Source organism: Mastigoproctus giganteus, chromosome 5 (genome assembly GCF_048544385.1).
Source record: "Mastigoproctus giganteus isolate SK-2022 chromosome 5, ASM4854438v1, whole genome shotgun sequence".
NCBI classification, from domain to species: domain Eukaryota; kingdom Metazoa; phylum Arthropoda; class Arachnida; order Uropygi; family Thelyphonidae; genus Mastigoproctus; species Mastigoproctus giganteus.
In genome coordinates, this window is record NC_143579.1 from 223,566,293 (window position 1) to 223,592,076 (window position 25,784).

The window sequence follows — 25,784 nt, forward strand, 5'->3', positions numbered from 1 at the left end:
TAAATATTAAAAAAAGAGAGAGAGAGAAAGAGATTAGCCAATATGATGATCTGAAGAAAACTCGCCTAAAAAAAAAAAAAAAAAAAAAAAAAAAAAAAATGTGGAACCATTTAAAACTGGTAAGGGCTGGTTGAATAGATTTAAAATCCAGGGAGAAGCCGCAAGTGCAGATCAAGGAGCCGAAACTTTCAAAAAAGAACTTGTTAAAATTATTGAAGAGGGGTATTATGTGTTATACTTCTCAACAAGTTTTTAACATAGCTGAAGCAGGACTTTTGTGGAAACGAATGCCTAAAAGAAGTTTCATATTGAAAGAAGAAAAAAACATGCCAGGTTTCAAAGCGGCGAAGGATCGGTTGACTTTATTGTTGGTTGTAACGCTGCGGGGGATTTAAAATTAATACCCCTTTAGTTTATTTGGAAGAGGGCCAAAGTTCAACTCAAAATCCACACATTTTTCATGATTAAATTCATCAATTAAATTAAATTCATTATTTTAATTGGAATTTTAAATTTACTTTTGATACGCAAGTAGTTACCACATAATTATACGTATGCAATGCAGAATATTTTATATGTGCAAATATTTGAATATTAAATATTTTGACCGACATTTGTGCATCTTTTCATTATTGTTTATTATTTATTAGGAAATATCCTATGGCACCGACCGCAGCTCATAAATACATGTTACCTTATGGGAAAGCGGTGCTCGCTTAGTGCGGATTCACTTAGCGCTCTGTTTTTCCGGAACGAATGATCAGCGTTAAGCGGGGGTCACCTGTACCAGTATTGTATTTCTGAATAATATAGTAATTTTTCATTAAATTGCTAAATTCAATGAAAAATCATTCCCCTTCAACCTTCTAATTGGCCACATTGCCTCCAAACATTTGAAAACCCTCAACATTCATAATATTTACAGATATTAGAATAAAATACTTCCTATTTCTGATGGAAAAAAAATAATAATAATAAAATACAATATGAGAACAGGATTTTCATTAACATTTCTGTTAATAAAGAAGTATTTTAAAAAGTTAAGAATTTACAACCTGCACAGATGTAATGGTTCTACTGAAGTACAAGAAGATTTGCTAGTGCAAACCTCTTTAAGAAGTTTCGAGTTAGACCTTGCACATTGTTTAGATCTGAAATAGTTTTAAAGGGCCCACGCAGTTGTCTCCATGTTATAAGAACCTTAAAAAAAATTAAGAATTATATTAATTAAAGCACAAACTTTTTATACACTTTCTAATAACTTTAATCATTTAATAAACTTTTATAAAGGAGAAAGGTAACAGGAAACGCAGATAATAAAGCAGTCAAAACCTACATTGATATTATTGTGATTAATGTGACTGTTTACAAACACATCAATAAAAGGTGCCCCAGTAGAGGTGGGCAGGAGCAGCAGTGTGTAGCACACACTTCTTGATTAGACCAGGGTTTGAGCCCGTGACCACCAAATACCGAGGATGTGGAAAGGTCAGGGAATGACCAGAGCAATATGGCCTTAGTTGCTAATGCACCTAAAAACCAAATAACAAAACAAACATCAATAAAATACTGTCCAGTAGAGTATGATTTAATGAAGTTTGTCGGTTATTACACAGTAAAGAATGTTTTGAATAAAAAATAAATAAGTTTCCCTACCTATAAAAAGGAAATATTTTTTTCCTATGGTAAGGTTTGACACTATTTGGAGAAAACAATACTCACAGAACAGAAATGAAATCATCTGCAAGTGAACAATATATGAGGGGCATTTGAAAAGTTCGTGGCCTGAGTATTAAGGATTTATTTCAGGAGTCTGGTAGCATATTACTTTTCAACATAGTCTCCTCAAAGTCAATACACTTTTGCCACTAATGCTGCAAAGAAAGTTTTTTCTCTTGGGCCTCCAGGAATGCATCCCTGCAGCAATGACATCACTGTCAATGGGAAAATAGATGCCAGCCAGGTATTTTTTCAAATTAGGAAATAGGTGAAAGTCAGATGGTCGAAGATTTCAAAGCTGCACTCATGCAGTGCAACCATGGCAATGACAGACTTATGATTAGGATGTTGTCCCAGTGGAGCAAGAAGGATGTCAAAATAATATTAAATTTCATGCCAATTGTTGTATGCATACGGGTTTCATTCACACTGTATATGGGTTGATATGCAGATGGGTTTCAATCACAGCTCCCCTGTAATTCTCCTTTTGTTTCTTTGATATCCTCTATTCTGAATAATATACACCTAATTCCATATCTCTGCTGCTGTTTGCTGTTGTTTGGTTTTTAGGAGCATTAGCAACTAAGGCCATATTGCTCCGGGATATGCGGTGGTCATTCTCTGACCTTTCCGCATCCTCCATATTTGGTGGTGACGGGCTCGAACCCCGGTCTAATCAAGAAGCGTGTGCTACGCACTGCTGTTCCTTCCCACCTGGCTACGGAGACGCCCATATCTCTGCTGTTTAAGCATCGAATATTGGTGGTACCTATCTTGATGGTTGTTCAAGTAGCATATTTAGCACTGTGTCTGGTTTCCTGACACACACACACACAGTTGAGATCTCATTTGATTCAGGTGACAAGAAACAAGATGTGTTTGACTGTTTTGTCCTACCAGAGTGAAAAGATCTCGACCTGTAATTTATCAGTGTGGTCAGCTAAGTCCTATATTGGCAATCCATCTGTTCATCTCCCTTGCTAGTTTGTCATTTGGAGCATTAGCAACTGAGGCCATATTGCTCCGGGGATATGCGGTGGTCATGGGCTCGAACCCTGGTCTAATAAAAAAACATGTGCTCCGCATTGCTGCTCCTGCCCACCTGGCTACGGAGGCACCGTTCATCTACCACTGGTTCCTTTCTAACAGGTTATACCAGGAGGTGAGGAGTGATCACTGGGTCGGTTGGTTCCCCCACAGGCCTAGATGATTAGATAGCTTCTTACCCTAGAAAAACATAGTATGATTTAAATATGATAAAAAAAAGATATCTGAGACAACTTACTTGAGCTGTTTTTGGCCCTATGCATGGAAACATCTGGATTTTTCGAGAAGATCCTGTATTCAAAATATGCAAAATGTTCTCATTATGCTTTTCTTGAAGATCTGAACATGGAGTAGTACAATCTATTACTTGATTCTCAGAAATATCTGAAGAAAAAGTTGGGTTTTTTTGAAAATTAAAAAGTGCTTTGCACCAAAAATTATGTTTCAAAATTTATTTTTTTATCACCACAAATATACATCGATACATGATGGCTGTTCAATAAAGAATGATCATAATTTTCATGAGCAACCATACTGCTTGCTGTTTCTAGCTGAGCTGCAGAATGTAAGACCAAATCAAGCTGCATCACATAGCAGTTGTGCAGTTGACTCATGCATGCTGTGTGACCTTGGCGGTCAGTCAAGTTTATGCTTGTTCAGTTTCGCCTAAGTAACAATGGATATGTTCAGTTTCACCTACGTAACAGTATGCTGCTCATTTTCAAATTTTGTTTTCATCTCAAGAAAAACCAGCTGAAGCACATCAAATGTTAAAAGAGGCTTATAGTGAATCTATGCTTCCATATATATAGTGCAGCTCGCAGGTGGTTTAGAATGTTTAAAGATGGACGTGATTCAATCACAAAAATTGACAGTCCTGGAGCCCCAACCATTGCTGTCACCACAGAAACCATAAACACTCCTGTAAATGTGAGACAAAATCTTCGTATAAGAGTAAGGTGATTGGCAAAGATGTTGAGAATGTCAGTAGGCAACACACACGATATTCTCCATGACCACCTGCATATGACATGTTTGTGCATGCTGGGTCCCAGGACTACTCACACCTGAGCAACGGAAAGTTCACGTGGAGATTTGTCAGAAGCTGCAACAGATGGTTACTGAAGATAGTGAGGTTCTACTCAAGGGGATAATGAGAGGGCAGATGAGACATAGTTTCATCATTTCAATCCAGAAAATAAGCAATAAGAAAAGCAAAAGTTGTGGCTTCTGCAGGAAAGGTTATGGTCATCTCTTTTTTTTTGACATTCAAGGAATGGTTTGATAGCATATAGTGCCGCATCGTATAGCTGTTATGGGACTTACTACAGAACCGTACTGCAAACTTTGTAGGATCACATTTGTTGCAAACAACCACAACTGCATGCAGGTGGGTGGATGCTGTATCACGACAATAAAAGACCTCACATTTCTCATATTGTCACGAAGTACTTAGCTAGCATTAATGTCAAATGTGTTCCTCATCTGCACTACAGTCCTTACCTCACACCCTGCAATTTCTTTTATTTCCAAAGTTAAAGGAGCTGCGAGGAAAACATTTCCAGTCATCAAAAGAAGTTGTAAAGACATCAGAGGCGATTCTCAACTGCATGTCAAAAAACAGCTTCCACCATGTTTTTGAAAAATGGCAGAAATATTGGAGTAAGTGCATTTCACCAAATAGGAGCTACTTTTGAAAGGACCATCAAAATATAGATTATTAATACAGGTATGTCGTGAAAAAAATTCATTATTCTTTATTGAACAGCCCTTGTACATGAAATGATTTGCATAAATAATCAAACTGAAATGCACTGATGGGAATAATAATAATTATTTCCTTATTTCAATAGCATAGGAGATAACTTAAGTGATTAATTTCTAAGGTAAATCTGTTTAATTAGTATTAGTGCAGCTAAATGATACTCGGAGGCAGATGTTTTCTGAATCTGCAAAAAAATAAAAAAATCCCCAACCACTCATTCTTTCCCTAAAAAAGTTACCATTCAGTTCGATTTTGAACATTACCAAGCTTTATGCCTCAATCACTTTGGCACGGCAATGTATTTCAATAATTTACAATATGTTGCCTAAATGCAAACTTCTCATGAACTTTACATTTAGGCAACCATCTATTACTCTAAGGTTTCATATTTCTCTCCTCTTAGTTCTTATGTCTACTACCAACAAGAATATTTCTCCCTCTTTCATTTCACTGATCTCCTTCAGAGGCTTATACACCTCAGTTATGTCATCCTTAAGATGTCTAGCTGCCAAATTTTGAAGGCTTCACTTTCTAAGCAGTTTTACATAGGAATATCGATTGGTGACCTTCACCAATGTAATGACCCTTCTTTCAACTTTTCCCCAGAAGCTCTACATCCTTTTTTTTTTTTTTATTAAATGAGTGATCTCTATCTGAAAACAAACAAACACAGTAGATTCTGGTTAATTGGGCCATCTGTTAATCAGGGTAGCTGTTTATTTGGGACAAACCTTGAAAAACAGAAACAAATCGAGAATATAACCTGAATTTGCCTTGCTTATTTGGGCCACCACACTGCTTAACCAGGACGAGCGAGTATGCTGTTCAGGGCAAATAATGAACTATAGATGGTGCCACATGCACTTCTAGCTTGTGTAACTCATCGCCGAGTCACACAGGCATACTCCCCTCCTCCACTGAAACCTCCTGATTTCTCCTCAACACACCGTATTCATGATGAAAAAATAAAAATTTATTGCTTTTTTGCAATCCTGTACATCTCTTATAGCTGCTTAAGCCCGTTTTTTCTGTGGTCTGCAACTACTAATGGTTTTTGCAGCCTCCATTCCCAACTGGCAGAATAGAGGCAGCAAGATTATATACCAGCTGATCCAGTTGTGTCTCCTAGAGCATTTTAAAAAAAATTCTATTTATATCAGAATGACCACTAGGTCAGAGTAATTTACAATAAATCATGAATACAATTGTTAACCATATCAATATGGGCTTGAACCAAGGTCCACTCAAAGAGCATGTGCTGCTGCACTCATTCTCCTGACCACTTGGCTACATCGTGACTATATCATTATTGTATATTTACTTCTCTTTCAAGCCAAGCAATTAATTAAGATTGGAAAGAAGTTTTCTTCCTTGTTATATATAGAAATTGTTTGATTTAACAGTGTATCAAAGGTTCAGTCTGGTGGACTATCTAGCTCACACCCATTCGAGGAACTTACTCCTGAATGGGCTAAGCAGAGTGGTGGGACTACACTGAGTGCTTGGTGTCACAAATGGTTGGCCATTCCTCCATATATAGACCTGCTTACATTGTTTCGTTGTGGTTCCCTTCAGCATACTACTAAGTACAGTATTTTTTCACACATGTGGTTAGAGAATTTTTTTTGACAAATTCAGAAAAAGGTCTACTTCCTTGCCTTACTTAACCATTCTAATACTAATACTAAAGGAAATCTGAACTGTAAATCTGTGTTTTGCATTACCTGTGGGAAAATGACTCTTTCTCCTTTTCTTTCCATAATCACCTCCAGTAAACTGAAAATACTCTTGGTTGATATCACGAACTGCACAAGAACGTCGGGTTAATCGTTTCTTCACAACAGGACTGCAAGTTGTGATTAATTTTTTTTTGGTAATTTCTGTGGAAAGAATTCTGTTCTCGCAATCCACTCCTTCAGGAATGGCAGATGGATAATATATCGATGATATTCTTTGGCTACGTCTAAGGACTGGTGGTGAAGGTGTACTGATATTAGTTTTATCTGTAGAATAAAAATTGTTATAATACTCAAAATATTATAAAAACAATTGAATTTCTAAAGTAAAATGTTTCTTTAAAAGCAATATTTCACTGATATATATATATATATATTATCAACTTAATATTTATGTATTTGGCAAGCAAAAATCACTCAAAGAGCATGTGCTGCTGCACTCATTCTCCTGACCACTTGGCTACATCGTGACTATATCATTATTGTATATTTACTTCTCTTTCAAGCCAAGCAATTAATTAAGATTGGAAAGAAGTTTTCTTCCTTGTTATATATAGAAATTGTTTGATTTAACAGTGTATCAAAGGTTCAGTCTGGTGGACTATCTAGCTCACACCCATTCGAGGAACTTACTCCTGAATGGGCTAAGCAGAGTGGTGGGACTACACTGAGTGCTTGGTGTCACAAATGGTTGGCCATTCCTCCATATATAGACCTGCTTACATTGTTTCGTTGTGGTTCCCTTCAGCATACTACTAAGTACAGTATTTTTTCACACATGTGGTTAGAGAATTTTTTTTGACAAATTCAGAAAAAGGTCTACTTCCTTGCCTTACTTAACCATTCTAATACTAATACTAAAGGAAATCTGTAACTGTAAATCTGTGTTTTGCATTACCTGTGGGAAAATGACTCTTTCTCCTTTCCTTTCCATAATCACCTCCAGTAAACTGAAAATACTCTTGGTTGATATCACGAACTGCACAAGAACGTCGGGTTAATTGTTTCTTCACAACAGGACTGCCAGTTGTGATTAATTGTTTTTTGGTAATTTCTGTGGAAAGAATTCTGTTCTCGCAATCCACTCCTTCAGGAATGGCAGATGGATAATACATCGATGATATTCTTTGGCTACGTCTAAGGACTGGTGGTGAAGGCGTACTGATATTAGTTTTATCTGTAGAATAAAAATTGTTATAATACTCAAAATATTATAAAAACAATTGAATTTCTGAAGTAAAATGTTTCTTTAAAAGCAATATTTCACTGATATATATATATATATATATATATATTATCAACTTAATCTTTATGTATTTGGCAAGCAAAAATCAATATAAAAGAATATCAGAAATAACTATAAACAAAAATAAAATGGTAAAATCCAGTGATACTGTTGTAAAACATTCCTAATGCTTTTTTTATGGTTTTATACCATCATACCAATAGCTATAAACAATGTACTTGTTTTTCCTTTTTACATATTTAACAAATTCCTTAAATAATGTTTAAGATTAATATAAGAAACATACATTGTGTGTATCTGCTCTCTAGCTCTTTCCCTCTTTGATATGCTGCTTTCACTTGACCCTTTCACACAAGTTTCTGAATGCATGTAGGCCAGTGGTGATCAGTTTTTGAAACTTATATGGACTCACAGTGAGTTTCATGACCATGCACAGGTTGCTGGTAGTGAGTTTCTGATGTGGTGGATTTTGTGGAGCTAGTTTCTTTGCAGAATTTTAAGTTTTATAAAAATGATTATAGAAAAGCTTTTAATACTATTCCACATAAAAGACTGCTGTAAAAATTGGAGCAAGTTACTGTTATGGATAAATGGATGGTTGAGTTTTTTAATAATTGATAATCACTCTCTGAAAAACAGTGATTATCAATGGGTACTGCACCTTTAGAATTAATGTCATTAGTAGAGTGCCCAATGCTCCCCACTGTTGTTTTCAATATTTATTAATGATATTGATGAAGGCATATTAGACTTAATGTCTAAGTTTTAAGAAGATGTGCGAATGTGACCCCAATTTATAAAGGAGGATCAAAGAGTAACACAAGTAATTACACACATGTTAGTTTAACTTCGTGGTGGGAAAATTAATAGAGGCACTGGTTAAAGAAGCACTGCAGGATCATCTAAACAAGACTTCAGTTATAGTTCAGACACAACATGGGTTTGTTAAGGGGAGTTTTGTCTGACCAATTTGATTGGATACTATGATGTGGTCACAAAGGAACTGGATGCAAAGAATAATTTTGATATCATATACTTGGATCTTAGGAAGGCTTTTGATTCTGTTGCACGTGAAAGACTGCTACACAAATTGGAGCAGTGTGGTGTTGGAGGCAAATTGCTGCTATGGATAAAGGGATGGTTGAGTGGGAGAAGACAGAGTGCTGATCAATGATCACTGCTCTTTGTGGAGTCCCCAAGGGTTCAGTGTTTTGTCCATTGTTGTTTTCTGTATTTATTAATGATCCTGATGATGGAATATCAGGCTTAATGTCTAAGTTTGCAGATGACACGAAGGCTGGCAGGGTTGTTAATGACACTAATGACAGTACACTACTGCAACAGGATCTAGAAAAGTTGAGCAGATGGGCTGAGAGGTGGCAACTGAAGTTTAACATTGACAAATGTAAATTACTGCATATGGGTAGCAGTAACCCCACACTAACATATCAACTATGTGGTACTACACTTAGAGTGGTAGAGAATGAAAAGGACGTGGGGGTAATTGTGCAGTCAGACATGAAGTTTTCTGAGCAGTGCAGACAGTCTGCAAGGGTAGCTCATCGTGTCTTGTAATGATATACAGGAATTTTTATAGCAGGGAAAAGGAAGTGATTATCCCCTTGTATAAGGCAATGGTCAGGCCACACCTTGAGTACTGTATACAGGTCTGGAGGCCACATTTTAGGAAGGATATAGAGCTGCTGGAACAAGTACAGAAAAGGACAACAAGATTACTGAATGGAAAAAAAAGGGTTGCTCTTAACGGAGAGAGGCTTAAGTTTTGCAAATTACAGTATCTGGAGATTATGCACCTGTGAGGTGATCTGATTGAAATGTATAAGGCTTTGACTGGTTTGAGCATGCTCAATGCTGATGAGATTCTTCCTCTTGCTCAGATTAATTGCCTGAGGAGACATAAATTCAGATTGAGGAAAGGCAGTTGTAGAATATATGTGCAGAAATTTGCCTTTAGCCAGCGGGTGGTTGATTGCTGGAATAAACTTTCATCTGTCGTAGAAGTTGACAGTTTAAATAAATTCAAGGCAAAACTAGACAAACATTTGGAGCGAATGGATGGGTGAAATGGGAAGGTTTTTTTTTTTTTTTTTGTTGGCTGATGCTGTATAAGCTTTCTTTCTTGCATCATGTGCCTATGCTAATGATACAAATGTTGGCAGGGTGATTACTGAAAATAATCAGGATATGCTACTGCAACAAGATCTCAAAAAATTAGGCATATAGGTTGAGAAGAATTAAACATTCGAATGCAAATTACTGCATATGGGTAGCAGTAATCCCAGATTAATGAACCAACTGTGTGGTACCACAGTTGGTACCACTGAAGGTATTAGAGAATGAAAAAGACCTGGGGTATTTGTGCAGTTGGACATGAAATTCTCTGAACAGACAGGCAGCTCACATGGCTAAAATCTACAATTAAAATCCACTGCAATCAGTGGATTTTATTACAAGAATTTTTTACTTCTATTTAGATTCATGATTTTGACAAAATGTTTTCCAGTACTAGAGGTTACACGGGGGTTTGAAATTCCTGGGGTCGGGTTGGGATGTGCCGCACTGATCCTGGGAATGTTGGATTACTCGTGGACTGTTAGTATGGAACACGTTATGAGTTTTAAATTATTTTAAAATTAATTTAATGACAATTTGTTTTATTTTATATTTCACAAAAAGGAGAGTTGATCAAGAAGAACTCCTTCTGATGGAATAAAAGGTAACTCTGTTTATTCTTAAATATAAATAAGGTTATACTATATTGTATTAGTAGAATTATATGAAATGTTCAAGCTTTTACTTGTTTTGTTGCTGATTTTATGAATGAGCGATATAATGACCATTTTTCTCATTTGCCTGTGGGATAGTTATATAGAGCTTCTACTGTAATTATTCTGATGTATAAAGCAATGGTAAGGCCACACCTTCAGTACTGCACAGAGGACTAGAACCCTCATTTTAGGATGAGATTAGTGAGGGAGAACAAAAGGGTACTCTCTTACCAAGAAAGAGTTCAATTCTGCAAATTGCAGTGTCTGGAAACTAGGCACCTGTGAGGCAATCTGTTTGAGGTCTTTAAGGCTCTGAACGGATTGAGTAAGTTAAATATTGATGGCATCCTTATTCTAGCCCAGACAGCACACACGGGGGGCACAAATTTAAATCGAGGAGGGATAGTTGTAATAGTAATAGTGGTAATGGCAAATAATACAAGAAAGCAAGCTTATATAAGCATCAGCCAAAAAAAAAAATACTGTTACCATCCGTACCTTCCAACAATTTGTCTAGTTCTCCCTTGAATTTATAAAATCTATCCACTTCCACAACAACAGATGGAAGCCTGTTCCAATAATCAACTACCTACTAGCTGAAGACAAACCACACATCTATCCTACAACCATCCTTCCTTAACTTGAATTTATGCCTCCTCATGTGTGTAGTCTCAGAAAGTGGAAGAATACCATTAACATTCAGCTTGCTCAATCCATTTAAGGCTTTAAACACCTCAATCAGACTTCCCCACAGGTGTCTGGTCTCAAGTTGTTGTTGTTTATTTGGTTTTTAGGAGCATTAGCAACTAAGGCCATATTGCTCCGGGATAAGAGGTGGTATACCCTAACCTTTCCGCATCCTCCGTATTTGGTGGTGATGGGCTCGAACCCCGGTCTAATCAAGAAGCGTGTGCTACGCACTGCTGCTCCTTCCCACCTGGCTACGGAGGCACACCGCTGGTCTCGAGACTGAAGCTTTTATAGGTAAGAGCACCTTGAATATAGATCTGCACCTGCTGGAATGGGTGCAGATCTACATTCTTTTTAAAGCAAGGCCTCCAGACCTGTATACAGTATTCAAGATGAGGCCTAATCACACCTTATACAAAGTGACAATCACCTCCTTATTCCTGCTAGCAAAGTTTCTACATATCATTGATAAAACCCCAAGAGCTGTCCTGGCAGCATGTCTGTACTAATAAGAGAATCTCATGTCTGACTGCACAAATATCTCCTGATCTTTTTCATTCTCTACTACCCTGAGTGTAGTACAATACAGTTCACAAGTTACTCTGGGGTTACTACCACCCATGTGCAGTACCTTGCATTTGTCATTGTTAAACTTTAACTGCCATTTCTCAGCTCATCGACCCAATTTTCCTAGATCTTGTTGCAGTAGCTCAGCCTGATAACTGTCATTAATCGCTATGCCAACCTTTGTATCATCTGCGAACTTAGACATTAAGCCTGATATACCTTCATCAATATCCCTGATAAATATTGAAAACAATAATGGACCCAGCACTGAACCCTGGGGAACTCCACTAACGTTAGTCCAAGAAAAGCAGTGTCCATTAATAACCACTCTCTGTCTTCTTCCATTTAACCACCCTTTTATCCATAGCAGTAACTTGCCCTTAATGCCAAATTGCTCCAGTTTGTATAGCAGTCTTTTATGTACAACAGTATCAAAAGCATTCCTGAAATCCATGTATATGATGTCAAAATTATTTTTTGCATCCAGTTCCTTGGCCACTGCATCATAGTAACCTATCAGATTGGTAGGACAAGACCATCCCCTCGACAAATCCATGCAGTGACTGCAGTATAATTGTACTGTACAAATGGTCCTGCATTACTTCTTTAACCAGTGATTCCATTATTTTCCCCTGGAACAGACATTAAGCTAACAGTTCTGTAAATACTCACATCGCCTTTTGATTCCCCTTTATAAATTGGAGATATATTCGCACATCTCCAGTACATAGTGCTCTCCCCTGAATTTAAGGATGACCTCATAATTATGGCTAAGGGGTTGCTTACATCCTCTTTTTTTTTTTCCCCTTCTTTTGTTGGTTGTTGGTGAATTGGCTTCTGTGGCCATAATGCACCTCCCAAAGTTTTTTTTTTTTTGCACTACTCTGATCCAAGCCCGAGGCGGGATTCGAACCTGCAACCTTTGGATTGCCAGACAGGTACTTTACCCACCCAGCTAGCCCGGTCGGCCCTTACATCCTCTGCTGCCTCCCTTAATATAGCTGCAGAGATTCCATCCACCCCAGGTCCCTTTTTTATGTCCATCCTCAATAATTTCTCCTCCACTTTCCTTTCATTTATCACAAAATCATTAACCTCTGATAGAGTTTGATAAACATCTGGCATCCCCACTCCCTAAAGAACTCCTCATGTGTGAATTTAGATGCAAAATACCTATTAAATTTGTCTGCAATCTGAGCAGGGTCATCAGTAGTTAACCCACAGACACCAAATGGCCCAATGTAATTCAACCTCTTCCTTTTAGAGTTTATATAAATAAAGGAGTCTTTGCTATTTTTCTTTGCATCCTTTGCCAAAGATTTCTCATAATCTGCCTTCGCTTGCCTAACCTCCTTTGTGACTTGATTACAGACTAATTTATATCTACCATAGGTTTCTGTATTACATGATAATTTATATACATCCCATGCATTTTTCTTTTCTGCTACGTGTCTCAACAGTTCATCTGGTATCCATTTAGGTCTAAGCCTTGAACAGTATTTCTTTTTTGGTATGAAAAGCTTAGTAGCTTCTTTGATTACTTCCCTGAATACTTCCCATTTAGAATTTGCTGTTGGTAGCTTCATCAGTTGATCCCATACAATTTAAAAACTGTCTGAGACCTCTGTATTCACCCTTACAAAAGCAAAAGCCTTTCCCTTTACCTTTGACAGTAGTTATGTCTTTAATCAAATTCCACATTAGTACACTGTGAATGCAGATTCTTAATGCATGAAGAATCATTGCTGATAACCAAGTCAAGAGTAATGCATCCTCTTGTTGCCTTCTAAAATGATGCTGTAGAAAACAGTCATCCAAGAAATCCACAAAAGTCTTGCTAGTGTGTGAGTGACCAAATAACAAATTCCAGTCAACACTTGGAAAGGTAAAATCTCCCATTATGAGACATTCTTATTTGATTTGCTGGTTGTATAGCTGTTTGGCATACTCATCACAGGCATTAGGCCTATAACACACTCCTACTCTCAATTTTGTTTTCCCAGTCATTTCCTGACCTTTTCACATCCTCCGTATTTGGTGGTGATGGGCTCGAACCCCGGTCTAATCAAGAAGCGCGTGCTATGCACTGCTCCTTCCCACCTGGCTACAGAGGCGCCTCTAGAACATTATCTGGAGATGTGTGCTTCTAAGCAATTCATAGCCCTGTAATAAATATCATGATTTCCTGTCCTCGGGTGTGTGCGCCTGCAGCATGATAATGCCTGGCCTCACACTGCCTGTTCTACAATCAGATACAGAGATGAAGTTTCAGATATACCATCTTCCATATTCATCAGGCTTATCCCTTTGCAATTACCACCTTTTTTCTAGCAACTAAAAGTTGTACTAAGAGGATGTCACTGCTTGTCATATGAAGAGATTAAGACAATAATGCACTAATAGCTTTAACACCAACCACAAAACTTCTTCTTTTGAGGAAGCCAGGCATTAGTGCAGAATTGAAAGAGGTTTGTCGAACATAATTGGCACTACATTGAAGATTGACATTCACAGTTTCCTTTGTGAAATACTTTTATTTAACTTGTGGTTTTCATTTGAATGACCTTTGTTTCTGAAAGATGTACACTCAAAAAGTTTTTATACAGATATTAATAGGTTTCAGCAAGAGCTCCATTTGTGTCCTGAAGGATGTCAAAATAATATTCAATTTCATGCCAATTGTTGATATACACATGCGTTTCATTCACACTTTGAACTTGAGTACGATACATTTGTTCCCTAATTTGAACTTGAGTATGATACATTCGTAACTTCAGAAATAAAAATCCAGAGGACCATATAATCTGGGGGAGGAAGGGAGACATGAAATGGATCTTCTCTATGTAATCTATTAGCATGAAAATGTTATCCAGGAAATTCTGGCTCTCTAGTTCATGTGGAGGAGTGCATCCTGCTGAAAAATAACATTTGATTACAAATGGAACAGCTGAAAATATATAGATAATTAGAATTGCTGATCTGTTTTGAAAGAAGGACCAATCACCTTGTGATGAGAAATTTTGCACCACATTCAACTTGGAGCATCTCAAACCCTTCTACAAAATGGAAAGCATCCCAAATTCTGCATATATATCTATTTACCATACCCCACACATGAAAAGTTGACTTGTCACTAAAAATAACAGTGGCCAAGTAGCCATTGTTGTTTTCAACCTGTCTGAGCATGTCCAGCAAAAGTCTTTAGATGTGGTTGATTATTTTATTTCTGCACTTGCACAATTTGAAGTTTACATGCTTTGAACATTTTACATGCTTTGCAGCTTTGAATGAATGTGGAAAATCTTCATGTTGTTGATAAAACCAAAAGAAGTTTTCTGCTGGCATGATGAGTCAACTTCCTAGGGATGTACTGAAAGGTTAAGTCCTACCAACCGTTCCAGCCTGTGTGCCCCCTTTCTGGTGCAAAACATTAATCATTTTTTGAAACTGTTTCAACCACCGCTGGAGAGACTAGTGCTTCCTCTCCATATTCAAAGTGGTAATGTCTTTGCATTTTAATGAAAGATTTAAACCCCAATACCACAGCACACACAATGTTTTCTGTTGTATCAATAAGCTCTACTATCTAGCAGTTATGTTACTTGATGAAGTTCCAAGAAACCTTTTGAGTTATTCTTCCAAATAAAATGAATCATTTCTCCCTATTTTATATATATATTTCTTTTTATGGCAGTTTGGTTTGTAATGAACAATATATATCCACTTTGTACATCTTTAATAACAAATAATGTAATAATGAAAAGAATGAAATTTATCATAAAAGAAAGTATATATCATAAAATAAAAAAGCCTACCCATAAATTATATATAATTTAAAATAATTTGTACTTCTTAAAATGCCAGTTATTTTGCTCTGTACACCCGTGTAGACCAGTTGAGCTGCATTTTATAAGCCTGTTACTATGAATCCCACCCTGGAAGAAGAAAACAAAGTGGCCTTTGAAATGTCCCTTCCTACCCCACCCAACTGAACTGTCTTATTATTTTTATTTTAATTCATCCTTAACTTTACTTTAAATTTGTAAATTTCACATAACAAACACACCTGTTACTATATGTAATGGGACAGCTGATTACTTAATGAAGGGAAATTTGTGACCATCACTGGTCTTTAGTTGAAATAATATTATCATTAGTCTACAACAGTAGTGCACACTTTTTTAAATTTTTAATTTTTTTTAATTGTTTGAAGGTAGAAGCCAAGTTAAAATATAAAAATACTAAAAATTTAATTATTAGTGATATAAAACATTGAAGTTTATTGTATTTTCTAATCAAATGATTGTTTTATTTACAACTTATTCAGTGCATCACTTCCTCAGTGATGCACTTATTCAGTGCATCACTTTTTGGTGAGATTTTACTTACAACTACAGTGTACAAATTTTTTTGTAATCTCCCAAAAATATCTTGTGATCCACAGTTGCATGCCACCAACCTAGCAAATGAAGCTGTTTCCCACTACATGGTGGCACTAAACAGTTTGCTGAAGCTGAAATAGATATATATTAACATTTAAATTAGGGGAAAAATGCTCTAAGGCTTACCCATAAGAACAGAATTAGAGTGACTTGCTGCTATTACCTTCCTTTTTATGTCATCCAAAACAGATGCTTGAATTATAGAAGAGTTTTCTGATATAGAAATTTTTTGAGTTTCAAACCTTTTTGTTAGGTGATTTTCTAGGGTTTGGAATTTCTCATCCACTGTCTGATCAAACACTTTTTTCATCCTGTCAATCAATGGCCTTTAAAAATAAGAAATGACATTAAATACCAATGTGTTGATGGTAGGGAACTTCTAATACTTGACTTAACTATAAAAAATTACCACAACTCTGTATACATACTAGAAAATAAATTCAATAGGTAATCAGTTCTTGACAATTAATTAGTAATCAAAGTTGTTAATTACAAACTGATTATTGGCAATTGCCCTAACATTTCAGAGGCCATTTTGCTCTCTTTTTATGGTGGCTTTTAATACAAAAACTAAGGTAATTTAAATTAAATTAACCAAAGCATAGTGCTTCATTCAATATTGCCCAAGATGACAGCATTCTTGACCTCTGTTAATGTTCAATGCCAGCTGAAGACATTACATTGGCAAAGTGAGCAAACTCTAGTTTACAATCTGAAAATACCAATCAGCTCTGATGAGATCAAGTGTTACTGAGAGGTTATTAATATTCTTATTGTTATTTGTGCTGATCTGTGACCATTCTGCTGATTCTTATTGGTTTCTAAAAAAAAAAGGGCTAACCAGTTGCAGGGGAACAGTTACTTCCCCCCCCCCACTTTTCTGTTTAAGTTGTGGCTATATTTGAGTATATGAACCAGGCTTCTACAAAGATTTTTCTCCTACTGTGATAAATAATGGACAGGAGGTAGGCCTGCAAGAAGTTGCCCTAGTGATTCTCCATGATGGTGTGGAAGATCACAGCACTGCTTCCTTGCCCCCACTTCTAGTATGAGTGACATGTTCATTCTTGTCTGGAGTTATGGCACAAATACCCTACACAGTGAGGTGTTCCTCACAACCTGTTCTAACTTTGTATTCCTATAGCCTGACTTTGTTCTGGCATTTTCTAACTGGCATGGATACCATATTGCCAATGCCTAGATAGTAAAGGAAGAGAGAAGTTGTTTGAAGTTAATAAAACACTTAAAACCTATGTTGGCATTATTATGTTCATTTCTGAATTAGAAATATGCACATAATGGAGGCAAACATTTTGTAGTATTTTTTTACGTCTTTAGTGATCACAAAGACAGTAACTAAGGGCTATTATTATGAAATGATTTTTTTTTTAGTAGGACTAAATAGTAGAATTAAAAGTTTTAGTAAATCAAAGAATATTGTTTTAAGATTAATTTTATATAGTAAATAACAATAACAACAATAATACATAAATACTTACCAGCTGACTTTGCAATATCACCATCACAAAAGGTCACAAGAACTTGCTGATTTGTTTATGATTGAAACATAGATATAGTGTGGTTTACTTAATCTCATTACCAGGTGGTTTTGTGGACAAGAGTCTATGGGATTATCTATTATAGTCTCGATCCCAAGATTTATTTGTGCTTTGAAGGTATAAAATTTTTATAAAATTTTTGTTATTGCAGGTATAGGGGGTTGTTGATACATATTTAAGGATATATGATAGAAATAAAAATTGTTTAAATTAGAATATAACAAGATAAAATTAAGTTAAATGTGAATTTGCTACTCCACCTTTTTCAATATCCTTCTTGTTTTCTTTTGCTTTGTCATGTGTAGCTTTATGGCAAGCCTTAACTGTGGCCAATATATAGGGATTTTAGTAGTGAGTATCAAGAGGGTTGAGGTTGAGAAGTTTTAGAGGGGGGAGGAAGGCAGTTTTTGTCTTTTATTGTTGTGGTTTTAGTATACCTTATAAAAATTTTGTTATTTAGCTATCAAATCAAAAAATTTGCATAAACGCTGCATTTTTGCACTGCTAGGTTAAAGATAATTTTTAAATGGTTTCCATACAAAAGTTTATATGAATATAACAATAATTTGAGTATTTAGTTGGGAGTAAAAAGATTTTTATAAAGTTCTAAAAATTTATATTGGTTATATGAATTCTTTTTTTATCAATTTGAAATACTGTTCTTTTATTATTTTTGCATTACAAGTAATGAATACGCATCTAAAATTTAATTATTCTTACGTTAGAGGAGGAGGTGCACACTGATGATTAATGACAGAGCATTGTGGTGTAACACTAACATCTGAGGATGTCGAAGACCAGTCTTTATCCATATTGCTTTCCTTTTCACTATGTAGCAATTCAATTCCTTCTGTTTGGGTAGCAACTGTATCCTCTGAAGAAGATCTGCAGTCTTTATTTTCTGTATCTTCCGAGAACAATTGTTGTGGTGGTATCTCGATTAATGGAGTACTGAGGCATTGCCGAGGTACTTTGAATGCACTAAATGGAGTATCCATTGTATTTAAGGATCTTTTAGTTGAATTAGGAAAATATGTTGGTGTAGCCAGTGTAGAATTTCTTTGGCAATTTCTCCAATATGCTGGAGTTTGGGGCAACCTACACTTTGGCAGATTATTTTCTGGAAAAAAAAAAGTGGTAAAAAATATTTCTATAAGGAAATATTACTTGAAAAATAAATAACAAATAATGCCATGTAACAAAATTTAACTTTTTTTCAGTCTTAATTTATTCCAGTAATTCCAGCAGTCACCAAGTTTTATGAATGTTCTAAGACATAGAGAAACAACTATTTACAAGGGGTAAACTGAAAAATAAGGCCTTTTAGTTTATAACTTCAGAGCTAGGCAACAGCAAGTTCTAACTTCTAACTACATTCTCCACATAGCTAATATTTTCTAGTAACGAATGGGCCTGGAGTACTGGGGTCCATAGTTTAATATACACGTAAGTTAGTTATAAACCAGTTATACAAGTAGATTAACAAAAATCAGTAGCTTTCGGGACACGTGTCCCTTTGTCAACTGACAAATTAAATACAATACAACGAGCTGAGTGAGGCATAAGATTTTTGTTAATCTACTTGTATAACTGGTTTATAACTAATTTACGTGTATATTAATATTTTCTAGTTACTATATGTGCAGTAGCATTACCATGTATGAACAAATTTACAAATTATGTTGTTATAAAGCGTTTAGGGCGTGAGCCTCAAGCTATGGAAAAGTCTAGACTATGTATAAGTATAGTGCGAAAGCATCAATAATACATAGCCAAATCTGAATGAACAGAATATTAGCAAAGCAGCATCGTTTTAAGTTATATCTCATATTGTGAATACCTTCACAACGAGTTCACCATGATATTGCACTACTTCGAATAAGTAACGCTTCACCTGAGAATAAGTAACATGAATAAGAAACTTAGAATGAAATTCTGAGAATAAGTAACAGAATAAGAAACTTATTCTCAGATGGATACCATGTTACTTATTCTCCTCAGGTGAAGCGTTACTCATTCGAAGTAGTGCAATATCATGGCAACTCATTGTGAAGGTATTCACAATATGAGATATAACTTAAAACGATGCCGCTTTGCTAATATTCTGTTCATTCAGATTTGGCTATGTATTATTGATGTTTTCACACTATACTTATACAAATTATGTTGTTTTAAGTGGAAGCATCTTTTAATATGCATGTTTATTGTTTTTTTTGGAAAAAGGAACCACAATCAATTCAGTCATACATTGAAACATTTAACAAGCTCCAAAAGAACTGCAGAGAATCCCTCCTAAAGAGAATCAAATGAGTAAGACTTGACAATACAGCAATGTTACTTCAACACAATGATATGTGACTGCACTACAGCCATACCAGATTGGCAAAAATTTTGTCATTGTAATTTGAAGTTGTTCCACATCCTCTCTATTGTACATATTTGGCCCTCAGCAATATTTTTATGTTCCCAAATCTTAAAGAACATTTCTGAATCAGCAGATATGACTCCAAAGAAGCATTTAAAACAGCTATGAAGAGATACTTAGCCTCTCGGCTAAAAGAATTTTATCTGAAAAGCAAGGATGAAATCTATCAAGCTGGTGAATCATATGCTAAAAAAAAATAAATAAAATTAAATTAAAGACTGTTTATCTACTAGTATTTTTTTTTGTTTGATTTTTCGATTTATCTCTATTCCTTTCAAAGCTATGCAATCAGAGGCACTGTTTTTCAGTCTACCCTCAAATGTTTTGCTTAAATAATAACATAATTAGCATATGTAATAAAAGTGATTAACTGCAATTAACCTCAACAATAACATACTTTACATCCTATACTATAAATATATGAACACCATATGAGCCATTGCAGCTCTGTCATCTATTAATTAACAAAATAGAATACGTTTAGAATAGAATAATACATTGTAAATGTGCCACAGTACTTCATAGCAGTTACCTACACATGTTTGATGTCAACATTTACTTGCAGAAATCTGATGTTCATTTCTTTATTTTCTGTATGCAATGACAGACTTTTCTTTTTAAGTTCAGCAGTAATCTGAGAACATTACAGGTATCCACTACCATGATATCTTTTTTCTATTGCTAAAAAGTTTTAGTTTTCATAACTACTGTGTTTATGAATATAAAATAAAATAATATATTTTATTCATACTCTGGGATGGCCACATGAGTTTATGGTCACATGATATGGTAAATCTCATGTGACAATGATGATGAATAAAATAATATAAATATTTTATCCATACTCTGGGATGGCTACATGAGTTTATATTTTATCCTAAAATTTGGGCATGAAATCACCCACTGTAAAGATGTTATTAAAAATTCTAAAAACATTTAAGAATACAAAATATATATTTATGATGAACATTTTCAAAATAACTAGGAAAATAAAATAATTTACAATATATATTCATGAACAGAGGTGCTATGTGTTTAATGTTGGAATGTTTTCATGACTTACACATTTAAATTGTATTTTTTTATAACTACTGTAGCCACTGTGTTAATTTACTTTTACAATCCATATCATTCACCAGAATACAAAATTTCAAAACCTTTACTGGAAGCCAAGATATGTGCATCTAAAATTTGCATGTGATATGATAGGCCATTATACTGATATAATTAAGAATTAAAAATAAATAAATACTAATAACAATCAGTTTTAGGAATATGGAATTTTATATTATGGTAGACACACCTAAAACAACTAAGAAAAAATTTACTAAGAAACATTCATAAATGGCCATGCTATAACATGTTTGAATTTTGGAGGTGTTTCTGTTCTCATGCACCACAAATGCTTATTGAACTCACATGAATACTTAAGGGTTAAATAAATAATTAACAATTAAGCGATGATCATGTTTTACCCATAGGCAACTGAAATTTGGCTCAACAAATAAAAAAAACCCTGTATAGACTTCATATTAACTACAATTAAACAAAATTAGCAAAACAATCTTTGCTAACTTTGCTTCCCTTTGTCTCATTTGGATGTCTTATGCAAATCTCAGAAATTAAATCATCAATATCCATGGTTAAAAATAAATTAATTACAGTAGCAGTAAGCTTAAACTAAAAATCATTCTGGCAAGCAGGCAAATAAGAACAATCAGCACCAACAACTTCTGATACACTTTTACCGTGTGTGTAGTCCCATTAAACTTAAATGTCATTTAAGCCACTTGTTGAACCTGTTTTCTCTGTTTGTACCCAAACAGAGAATACTTTTATTATTGAATTCCTTTGACTACAGAAAAATCAATTGGAAACAGTCTGTTACACTTCAGCATTCAAATAGAATTGATATCCCATCAGTACCTTTTCCAAAGATTCAAAAATGCAAAAATTGCAAAGTGGGGAGGAGATCTGAGTGCAAGGAGGAGGGGAATGTTTCTACATTTTTCAACAACTCTAACATTGTGGGTATAGGTGAGCACTACTATCAAAGTAAACAATTCCCTCTGTGAGCATTCATGCATGCTTGTTCTTAATGGCTGGACAAAGGCATTGCATTGGACGTCTATCAGTACTGTAACTGATAAAAATCCAGAAGAAAGGGTCCTTAACAGGTAATGAAGTGGTGTACTGGATCTATTTGGCCAGTAGTAGAATGTTATATGTTATGTTATAGTGTCAGGAAAATCATGTGCTGAATCAATGCACTATCAATTTGTATAAATTACCCAGCTACCAGTCACAAATAAATTAAGCAAGCAATTTTCTTCCCCACTGTGCCCCTTTTAACTCTCCTCAGAAAGAAAAGGTATTTCCATGGAAATTGAATTGTCTAGTTAGACTTTCTCGATTATCCATAGGTTCTAGGAACTTTGGTTTCCTAATGGAAAACTGTGACTAATGTATAAGCTCTTTGGCAATTAAGACTTTTTTGAAACTTCCAACAGATTAAATACATTGTTAACTTTATATTTACATAGAAAGCCAGACAAAGCATAATTTGATATGCATAGCAATCTAACCGAGATTGCTATGCATATCAAACTACGATTTGTATGTGGCAAATATCTAAGGCTAAGTAAAACTAATTATTAGTACAAACATCTTTTATCTGAACTACAAATTCATGAAAGAATAAATACAGTTCTATTCTGTGAAGCCACTTATTTCTTTTTCCGAAAACAGTTCCTTGCCAGATTTCAACTTCTAAATTAGCAAAGAAATAAACAGGTTGTCTACTACTTAAAGTCTTCAAAAGATTTCTGTATGGATCAAAATTTAGGAAGTCCTCGAGAACATTAGATTCCTTAAATTTCAATGCCGAAGTGAACTACAGTAAATCCCCGCTGTTTGTGGGTATTACGTTCCCAAGAAATGCCACAAATACCGAAAACGCAAATACTGAGTTATGCCTCCCATAGTAATAAAAGGGTTCCCATTCCAAAGTATGAAATATATAAGAAAAACTAGTCTAAAATTTTGTCTATGTATGATACGTACCTACATAATATGACAATGTACATAGACAAACACTGACAGTACGTAGTTCCTACCATTGTTTGGCCTATAGCTACCGTTGCGCCGTAAGGGGGCTTAGAGGGGAACAGGTATCCTGTGTGTTATCAGACACTCAGCCTAAAACACTGATGGATCCAATATCTCTCTATTACAGAAGATTTAGGAGAAGTCCGGTTGGCCTGCCTCCCTAAAATCCACTCATGCACACCTTCCCGATGGTAAGCCCTGTTACGTCACTTAGGTGGCAACGAACGTGTAGAGTGGTTCTCTTCAAGATGCCTGGTCAGTGTGAAGAGGAAAAGACCAAACCCTCCAGCAATGAGAGCACAACAATACAAATGGCCCTCAGTCCCCAGCAGCTTTCACTCTCCCTCTTACGGCAGTGAGAGGATCAGAGTGGAAGCAGAGGGTGCTAAGAATCTCTGGGTACGACCAGGCTGCCATGCACGGAAATTGAACTTGGCCTGTTATAACGTACGATCGCTCATCGGTGAAGACAGGATATTAGAGCTGGAAAAGGAATTAGAAAATGTGAATTGGAATATCATCGGTTTGGCTGAAACAAGAAGAAGAAATGAATCACTTATAAGTTTATAAAGTGGAAATCTGCTGTACACCAATGGATACAGTGAAAGGAGTGAAGGTGGAGTTGGGTTTCTGGTCCATAAAGATTTTAAAAACAACATTTTGGAATTCAAAAGTACATCACCAAGGGTGTCAAGACTAATATTCAAGATTTCTAAGAGGTACAAGCTAAAGATTATAATAATTTATGCACCAACATCGAGCCATGATGATGAAGAGGTTGAAGAAATGTACACTGAAATTCAGAGTCTTCTAGATGAGCAGAAAACCCACCACACTATTGTTATGGGGGACTTCAATGCTAAGGTTGGAATAAGGCAAAACAGCGCAGAAAGAGGAACTATAGGAAATTTTGGAATTGGTGAAAGAAATAAAAGAGGTGAAAGACTTGTGGAATTTGCAGAATCTCAAGGACTGTCAGTAATGAACACTTTTTTCAAGAAAAGGGTGAACAGAAAGTGGACATGGAAGAGTCCAAATGGATTAACAACTAATGAAATCGACTTCATCCTCACTAACAGAAGATATATTGTGAATGATGTTACCGTCCTGAATAAGGTAAATGTTAGGAAGTGATCACAGAATGGTAAGATGTACACTTGATATAGATGTAGGAAAGGAAAAGAAAAAACTGACTCGAGTAAATAATACAAAGGTCTTTGAAATAACAGAGGAGGAGAAAAAGCAGTATGTACTGGAACTTAAGAACAAGTTTGAGCTTCTGCAGACTGCTCAGGACCAAGATATCGACGAGGAATATTACAACTTTCTGAAAGTGATAAAGCCCAAGAAACCTATAGGGAAACAGAAATCCAAAGAAGAAAAAATTAGTCAAGAAACACTTGTCATGATGAACCAAAGACGACAAATGAAGAGCAAGAAAAACACTGACAGGGAGAAAATTGAGTATACTGAGTTATGCAAAGCCATTAGAAAGAGACTCAGAGAGGACATAAGAAGCTTTAACACAAGAAAAGTAGAACAAGCATTAAGGGAAAACAAAGGATTTAAATCAGCAGCCATGAGCAGTAATACAGAAAGACAAATGATACAGAAATGGAAGAATAGCGATGGTGTACTTATAAACAGCAGAGAAGCATAATTCAAATAGCAGAAGACTACTATAGAGAATTATACAAGGAGCGAGGGAATGATGCCAGCAGTGGGGAAGATGGATCGCAAATTAGCAACACATACGACATACCCTATATTCTTCCTGATGAGGTAGAACATGCATTGAAGAAAATGAAGAATCGGAAAGCCCCGGGCGAAGATGAAGTTACTATAGAGTTGTTCAAATTGGGAGGAAGAGACATGACACAAAAACTGGCAAGGCTCTTCACGAAGTGCATTAGAAAAGGCGTGACGCCTAAGCAGTGGAATAATGCAATCATAGTTTTGCTGAATAAGAAAGGAGATAAATCAGAAATTGGAAATTATAGACCAATTAGCTTGTTATCCCATATCTACAAGTTGTTCACAAGGATCATTACTAACAGATTAGAAAGAATACTTGATGAGAATCAACCGAAAGAGCAAGCTGGCTTTAGGACAGGATTCTCAACTATGAATCACCTTCACGTAATATCACAGCTAATGGAGAAAGCAAATGAATATAAAACACCATTATGCCTGGCATTTGTGGATTATGAAAAGGCATTTGACTCCATACAGCATAAGGCAATGTTTCGGGCACTGGAAAGACAAGGCATAGATACTCCATATATTATGATTTTGAAGAAAATATATGAGAGTGCTACATCCTTTATTAGACTAGACAAAGACAGTAGCAAATTTAAAATCGAGAAAGGAGTTCGACAAGGAGACACAATATCTCCGAAGCTGTTTACTGCTGCCCTTGAGGAAGCTTTCAGAAGATTAGACTGGTCGCAGAAAGGAGTCAATGTGAACGGAGAGTATCTAAACCATTTACGATTTGCAGATGACATTGTGGTCATAAGCCACGATCCCAAAGAATTAGAGGAAAATCTTAATCAGTTATGCACAGTTAGTAAGGATTTTGGACTAAAGATGAATATGGCTAAAACAAAAGTAATGATGAACAAGTATGCCACAGAAAGGGAAATAATGATTGAAGGAGCAGTAATTGAAAAGGTGGAGTCATATACTTAT

General features: G+C 35.6%; 1 protein-coding gene across 1 annotated transcript in view; it reads right to left on the bottom strand.

Moving 5' to 3' along the window:
• Positions 1–1,074: 1,074 nt before the first annotated feature.
• LOC150086155 (uncharacterized) overlaps positions 1,075–25,784 on the bottom strand; it is a 71,296-nt gene continuing 46,586 nt past the window's right edge. Inside the window, exons 8-13 of the mRNA XM_090374810.1 lie at positions 18,281–18,680; positions 16,128–16,327; positions 7,166–7,444; positions 6,256–6,534; positions 3,005–3,150; positions 1,075–1,200 (exon numbers count right to left, since the gene is read on the bottom strand). Coding sequence (XP_090230936.1) covers positions 1,075–1,200; positions 3,005–3,150; positions 6,256–6,534; positions 7,166–7,444; positions 16,128–16,327; positions 18,281–18,680 — 1,430 coding nt within the window. The remainder of the gene's footprint in view (positions 1,201–3,004; positions 3,151–6,255; positions 6,535–7,165; positions 7,445–16,127; positions 16,328–18,280; positions 18,681–25,784) is intronic.